This window comes from Adiantum capillus-veneris, chromosome 12 (genome assembly GCF_014529385.1).
Source record: "Adiantum capillus-veneris isolate H3 chromosome 12, ASM1452938v2, whole genome shotgun sequence".
Lineage (NCBI taxonomy): Eukaryota > Viridiplantae > Streptophyta > Polypodiopsida > Polypodiales > Pteridaceae > Adiantum > Adiantum capillus-veneris.
The window spans coordinates 72,385,205-72,393,295 of NC_140942.1; the positions used below are offsets into that span (position 1 = coordinate 72,385,205).

At 38.1% G+C, this 8,091-nt stretch overlaps 1 protein-coding gene across 1 annotated transcript; it reads left to right on the top strand.

The window, feature by feature from the left end:
- Nucleotides 1–6,578: 6,578 nt before the first annotated feature.
- On the top strand, nt 6,579–7,415 carry LOC147445932 (uncharacterized). The gene is made up of 2 exons (XM_086524652.1): nt 6,579–7,093; nt 7,181–7,415. The coding sequence occupies exons 1-2, from the start codon at nt 6,579–6,581 to the stop codon at nt 7,413–7,415; spliced, it is 750 nt and encodes a 249-aa protein (XP_086380778.1).
- The last annotated feature ends 676 nt before the right edge of the window (nt 7,416–8,091 follow it).

Sequence of the window (8,091 nt, forward strand, 5' to 3'; positions counted from 1 at the left end):
TGGCATTTCTACAACACCATTTAAATTTTTGTGAACCCCACCATATGGGCACAGGGCTCGAACCACATGCTCTTGGATGTGATGCTTTATGGAAAGATCGTTCTGGCCATGCACTTCTCCAACATCACCACCTCCTCATCAATCATCAACCCCAGCATAGGCTACACCTTCCACCCCAATGCCCCCTCTCTGTTGGCTTCCATGCGAAGCATGATGGATTGTAGTCAAACTGTATAGCGTACAAGGAAAAAAATTAGCAAAACATTTTTGGTGCCGTTCACAGCCACCAAAATGGCTTTGGATTATGAGAGGTTGTTCCTCTACGTCAAGGATTCCTCCTATTGGATGCACAATAAATCAATTTAGGTAGGAGTCCATGACCATAGGATCACATCCAATCTCACATAGTCTAGTAAGTCTCTCCGTTGAAACAGAATTTACCATGAAATTTGGTCATGGTGTAATTGAAACCTGCCATAGATGCATAAAAACTGAAAATGCAATGTAACTAGTAGCTACGATGATTCAAAAATTGCTCCAGTAGAAGGATATCCACGAACTCCAGCTTGACTTCTCATTGTTTTTGGTTTTAAGCATTTCAATGGGCTACTCCTTGGAGAGATCTTTTTTTTAAAAAGAGAAGCCTCACTTAATTTCTCCATTAAAAATATGAAAGAAGATTGCTCTTAACCATGTGGAGTAGTTTTTGATGAGGAAGAGGAAGAGGTTGTGGTTTCCTATAGGGTGGATCTTGATTGATATCATAGAACGTGAGTTGTAGTAAATTGGTCAAGTGTTCAATGTAGTTGAGTAAAGAGAGGTAGTTGACATTTTAACATCCTTTAGAGTGAGGGAGATAGCAAATCATATTTTTTGCATGATAGAGAGTAGGATGTGGTTTCTTTTGTAGGCTATTCTTTTGTTCTTTCTTTTGAAAATTTTCTGCATTGAATTGGCTCCAAGTAAGCAAATGGAGTCCTTAGGCCTTGCTTATTGTATTTGTAATCTTCTTGGTAATGAAGGTTAAGATGTTTCATTGTAGCTTGAGGAGACTTGAGTTGAATGTCTATATTTTTGGTTTTGTCTTTCAAAGACATCCAAAATTAGTCATAATAGTGGATCATTTATCAAAAGAAGAATGTGAGGCAAGAAATGAAGTAGTTGTCCAATTAGTGTAGCTGAATCATCAAGATCATCACCACAATGCTTAGAATAGATGGATGGATGAAGAAGACAAACTCATTCACATTTGTAGTCATTGATAGGTGTACTTGGCTTGTCAGATACCCAACTCTACTCAACAAATGAGTTGTAAGTTTCAAACATGTTGAGAATTATCAAAAGCACATTTGAGAGCTAGAGAGTTATCAAAAGCACATTTGAGAGCTAAAGAGCTCTCTCTCTCTCTCTCTCTCTCTCTCTCTCTCTCTCTCTCTCTCTCTCTCTCTCTCTCTCTCTCTCTCTCTCTCTCTCTCTATTTGTGTGTGTGTGTGTGTGTGTGTGTGTGTGTGTGAGAGAGAGAGAGAGAGAGAGAGAGAGAGAGAGAGAGAGAGAGACAGACAATGAGTGGTGTTGATGGTTCTGAAACAATATTGGTTATGCTCCATGAAATTCCAGCTTTACGTATTCTTCAAATCAAATAGCTTTTTCATTTGATACTATCTAACCCCTTTAAAAAATATATAAAGGTAACAATTGATTCAGAATATGCATTCAAAAAATGATTTGTTACAAGATAGCAAGCATTCCATGAATAACTGCTACAACAAACACTTATAAATATCCGTGGTGATCTTCAACTTGGCTTAGACTAACTCAGGGACAAGCATTTTGATGGGAATGACAGGGGTCAATGTTTCTTACATGTATATTTCTAATTGAATGCAATTATCCACAGGGTTGTCTAGCCTTGACAACATGTATTGAGGTCTTTATGTAGGAGTTTCGAGCGAGTTTTTTCGAGCAAAGAAAAAACCATCAAAAGGAAAATTTACAACCACAAAAGGTTACATAAAAACAAATACCTTACAATGACAACAATCTGAGCACGACAATGTGGTTGATGATAAGGAATTACAAGGCTATATAGAAAACAAACATCTTACAATGCCAATAATCTGAGCACGACAATGTGGTTGATGATAAGGAATTAAAAGGTGTATGTCACTAGCAACAATCTACTGCTTATCCTAATTCCTTTAGGCCATTTATACATACTTCTTATAAATTCTACCTTTGTGATTAGTATTCCTTTACATGTGGCAATGAACTCTTAATCCAATTTCATAGCATAACAAATACATTACCAATCCCATCACTGCCACTTGCTATGCAGGTGAGAAGAATGGGATTTGAGACTCTCTTTGTGTGATGAGGTTGGGTTACTACCTCCCATGCCATGTACATACCAGTGTTTGCACAAACTGGTATATGAGATATTTTCCCAAACTTAAAATTCAAAAACCTAAGCAGATTTCAAGATTTTCTTGAAGGAAATTGGAAAATGTTTGCACTTTTTTATATAAAGACCAAGACAAACTTTAGCTTTTGACAAAAAAATATATGATAGAAATGTAATTGTGCTCTTTGTCTCACTAGCTTGACAATAACCATGCTACATAATGGACCTCTATTGCGTGTTTCATCAGCTACAATTCCAAAAACTCTCCTAGATTTCAAGTTTGTCTTGAAACAAAATCGACAAAATTTCATATAGAGAATTTTGTTTTGACACCTCTTCTTTGATTGAAAAAAATATTAGTTGTGATCGGTTATTAACTTAGGCTCCAATCTCTATTTGTGATCACTTGTTGACATAGGGTTTAATCTCTATTTGTTAAAATTTGAGCTTTCAAAAACTCCTCAAAATAGTCCGTGCCAGTGCGGAATTTTTTTATAATTGTTTTTTGTACGATGACTTTTTACAAAGTGTTCATTGTCTCTTGCTAATAAAGTTGGAGAGAGAGAGAGAGAGAGAGAGAGAGAGAGAGAGAGAGAGAGAGAGAGAGAGAGAGAGAGAGAGAGAGAGAGAGGAGCTTGGTTGTGGTAGCCTGCTAAACTCGATCAAAGAGTTGGTCGATGCCTTGAATTCAACTACTAGGACTGGTCGTCCTTTATTGTGGCCCGCCGGCCAAAAGCCAACAATGGTTGACCACTTGGACAGTAGCCATCTCCACTGTGTACTGCAGCTCAACCATGGACTACATTCCCTGCACCCACCTCTGTGCCTCCGACATGAGCCATTATGCATGAGAGAGAGAGAGAGAGAGAGAGAGAGAGAGAGAGAGAGAGAGAGGAGGGAGAGAGAGAGAGAGAGAGAGAGAGAGAGAGAGAGAGAGAGAGAGAGAGAGAGAGAGAGCATCCAACGCAATATGCAACCGCATGCACTCATTCAGCTGATTAGTGATGGGAAAGTCCTAGAAACAACCTGATTAGTGATGGGAAAAGTGTCCCTTAGCTCCACACAATCCTACCACGTTTGCAAATTAAGCCATAGAACACATCATGAGTAAGACCCGGTTGAGATGATCAGAGATCATGAATTCTTACAGGTTCCAAGCATCATGCATGTATGTTGCAAACTTCCATTGGGCAGGCGCACATGCTGAGAGAGAGATCTCAAAGAAGAAGAGCACTTTTAATGTCATAGAAAAATTCCTAAGAGACCTTATGGGTCTATGTGACGAGTCTTGAATTCAAGACCCTACTTCTGTACACACACACACACACACACACACACACACACACACACACACACATGCATACACAGGAGGAGGAAAGGTCACTCATGACAATAGCCTCTCTTGGATTTTCTCAAAAAAATCCCTCATTGTGGGATCTTACGTTTCAAACATAGCATTCTTTTGCCTCGCTAGTAGATCTCCTTGTTTTTATTAGTGGTGTGGCTTTGCTATCCACATTGCATTAGTTGACAATTAGTCGCTTTATAGGATATGATTGTGGATTTCTCACAACATCAAGACTCAGGCCCCATTAGGCACACCATATAGGATATTGATAGTTGCCAAGCACAATACTATATAGGGTGAAACACATTAATAGAAGCCAATGACCTTTTAAGAATGGGAGAGAAGTGCTACAATTGCAATTATTTGGTGGATGTGCTAATATGTTGATTGCAGGTTCCTTCCTTAGTCAAACTATTTTCTCGATGACTTCTATAGAGATTTTACATACATATGCTAAAGATTACTTCTCAAAGACTCTCTTATTTTTAATCATTTTCAAAATTCTAGGTAGAACCATTATATATCCTCTTCGCTTTGATTGGATTAGTTTGCTCGGTCTTTGGTTTGATCCTCTTTGGAATTACCCTTATGAAGGTAGTAGACAATTGTGAAGAATGATAATATGAATGACTCAAATTTATGGTTGGATAGAGTTGCAAGTAGTAAGCTCATTGTTCAGGAAACAAGACAATCAATTTTCTACGACTTGATTCTTGCTCCGGGTTGCATGATTCATTATTCGACATTCGTTTTATTCATGAATAATGGTCGATTAATACCGGCTTCCAAAGATTTATTTGCGCGTATTATTCGTTGCCACATCAGCTATATTCAAAATAATGTTTTACTGCTTACATATCGATCGATAGGCTTTCAATCGATAAAATATATCGATCGATATTATAGTATTATATAAAGCCCAAATTTGCGTGTTTTAACTACAATTCCCTTCACCAAAGTGTCAGGTTACCTCCGACATAGAAAGGTTGAGTTGTTAACTTAAAAAAATCTTTTGATTTTTTAAGAAAATAGAATATTTTTAATGTTTATACTTTAAAAATAAAATAAGTAGAAAGATTTGAATGACCTATAATTCTAAACAAGAGAAGTTATTCTTTAACTCTATTGTTTTAGTATAAATAAATTACTCTAAGCAGTAGAGACTATACTTTTAGCTCTACTTGTTTCAAAATAGATAAATAAATAATTGTACACATTAGAGGCTAGTTCTTTAGCTATAGTGCGAATGTATAATTCTAAACATCAGAAGCTATACTCTTAGCTCTATTTGTTTTAGAATAGATACTGAAAGTGATATTTGATTGTTAAAATCTATCATAGCTATAATATGTGCATAGATGTAGTGTTAATTCATAAATTTTGGAACATATACACATACATGTAGGGTCTTTTGGTTTTCATGAACAAATGTTCTTACCTCCATATAGACATAGAATAGGTCCACTTAGTGCCTCTTGGTTGTTATGAGATAATTCTCTTACTTCCAAGTGAGTTTTAAGGTATAAAGTAAGATTCACTTGGTTGTTATATGAGCTTATGCTCTTACCTCTGAGTGAATATGGTGGATTATCTATAGAATTCACTAGGTTGTGATCAAGTGAAAGCTCTTACCTCCTAGTGAATATTAGTCATGCATAGTACTTAGGAGTCACATGGATGTTATTGAGCTCATGCTCTTACCTCTATGTTGATATATAAATTAGAGACCTCAGTTATTTTAGGATCGATTGGTTGTGTTTGAGCAGTAGATCCTACCTCCAAGAGACATAGATAGTGGAATGTGAGATGACTCCATCGCTCATGTAAGTTGTCTTGAGCAGACGCTCTTTACCTCCTAGTAGCCAGGAATGGCATATCCATTGGTGATCTTCCCTAAGATATTATCTTAACACTATTCATTCATCATTTTAATTTAGCAAATCATATCTATAACCTTTTATCTTTCTCATTGCACTATTATGGTGAAAAACTATAATTATAGTGTATCTATTGATTGTAGGATATATTTTGTGGTCAAAAAGCATGGTGCGAGGAAAAAAGTGGTCGTATGTGGAGGAAAAAGAGAGAGGCAAAATAGTTTTGTTTATGGAATGCAACATTGTGGGCATAAGTGGCACGACAATGTAACTTGCATCAAAGAACATTTATTCGGCACTAGCCCCAATGTGAAAGAATGTGGAGCACCATCTAAAGACATATGGGTCCATTTTGCAGGGTATGTAAAGAAATGCAAACAGGCAGGATTTCTTCCTAAGAGACAGAAGGGTATGATAGGTGGGTCATTTGTCAACATAGAAAAAGTGAGTGGACATGCGAGCTAACCAAGGACCTTCAATGGGAACAACCCGAACACCTCAAAGTCCTTACACTTTTCCAAATGGTGCCATGGGAGGGATAGATGTAAGTCCTGGGACATCCAGCAGAGCCGGTACACCTGGGACTCTACACGCAGCATTCACTTAACAGGACATGCTCAAATCTAAAGTGGACACAAGCCTTCATGGCTTGTGGAATCCCATTTAATGTCATAAGAAATCCTATTTTCAAAGATGCCCTAATGTCAATTGCAAAAAAAGGATTCATCTATCATGATTATAATAAAATGCGAACAGAGTATGTGGACAAAGTCAAGAGCAGTATAGAAGCAATTCTCAAGCAAACGGTGCTTGACTTTGTTCCAGCATTTGGCTGTACCATAGCGCTCGACGGATGGACCAGATGTTAGAAAAAACCATTGATTAATGTCATGGTAATTTGTCCCAAAGGTGCAATTTTTTGGAGGCCATTGATACCTCATTGAAAGAGAAGATGTCTCTCTACTTGACAAAGGTATATGAGCGAGCTATCGCTCAACTGTGTGGACCGAAGAATGTGACAGCTATTGTTACAGATAATGCTTCCAACTACAAAGGAGCGCATTTAGCCATTATGGAAAAGTATTCAGATATTACGTGGCTTGGATGTGCAACACACACCCTAAATTTACTCCTAAAGGAAATGGGTAGATTATCATTCATAAAACAGGTTTTTATTGATGGCAATCACATAGTCAAGTTTATGCGGGAACATCACTTTACATATGCTTTATTTCGCTCCAAGTCTCCGAAGAAAGCACTTCAAATTTTCTGTGCCACACGATTCGCTACAGCATACTATGTTTTGAATAATCTCATTGAAGTACAAGCGGCTCTTACAGAAACTGTTGCAGATCGTTGTTGGGAGGCTTGGCTTAGCAAGTATCCAAGCCAACACGATGCAGCTCAAAAATGTGCATCCTTGGTGCAATCTCCTCTCTTTGGCGGAACATTGACAAACTTGTTGGGGTTAGTAAGCCCTATGTGGAACTATTAAGGGTTGTCAACACAGATAAGTTTGTCATTGGTAAGGTTTATTGGATCATATCGTCTCAGGGCGCTGCGTCAAACCAAAGAATACAACCACTACAATGCAAGGGAGAGATCACAGATCGTGCATCTTGTGGAAAAACAATGGGCTCAAATGCACACACCATTGCATGGTGCTGCATTTGTCTTGGATCCAAATTTTCAGATGAACGGACAAGCTTCCAACAAAGAGGTGATGAGAGACTTCAGAAACATTTGCTCGCAGTTGTTGCCAGGCGATGATGGCATGGATGCATTCTAGTAGAGGGTGGATTATGCCAATAGGGAAGGAACTTTTGGAGATCCTTGGGTTCTTAATAGCGTAAAAAAGTTTTTAGGCCTAGTATGGTGGAAAGAATATGGAGGAGACGTAGTTGAGTTACAACACGTGGCGACCAGGGTGCTTTCGGTTGCAGCATCCAGTGGTAGCTGTGAGCGCAATTGATCTTCTTATGAATTTGTGCACTCAAAGCGCAAAAAACGCTTAAGTCCTGCTCGTGTCGTAGACCTTGTGCATGTCTTTTGTAACATGCGTCTCCTTCATGCACCCACGAAGATAGCCACACGTGCGACCGAAGTACACTTTCGAGTGCTTCAAACTCATGAAACTATGGCAGAACAGAGATGTAGCGACGATGAGATGGAGTGGGAAGTGGCTACAGAATGTTTAGACAATGAAAAGGTTGATGACCTGGTGCCTGTGATAGATGGCAAAATGTAAACATCTTTTCATGATAATATAACACTTTTTTGAATCAGGAGCAACATGCACACTTTTGGACAATGTATAAGTCTTCTCCATTAAGTTTAGGGTCAAGTATTGAAGAGAGTTTGCATAAACATAAGTATTGAGGACATGATGTGGCAACCAAATAAAATAACATTCTCAAATCCTTAACAAAGTGACATCTACAAACCAAATTCTCAACAAAGTCATC

Excerpts from the sequence above, each read along its gene's own strand:
- LOC147445932 (XM_086524652.1), top strand. The coding sequence starts at position 6,579 with ATGTCTCTCTACTTGACAAAGGTATATGAGCGAGCTATCGCTCAACTG. Across the intron at positions 7,094-7,180 it reads ACATTGACAAACTTGTTGGG|GGCGCTGCGTCAAACCAAAG; the intron begins GTTAGTAAGCCC and ends ATATCGTCTCAG.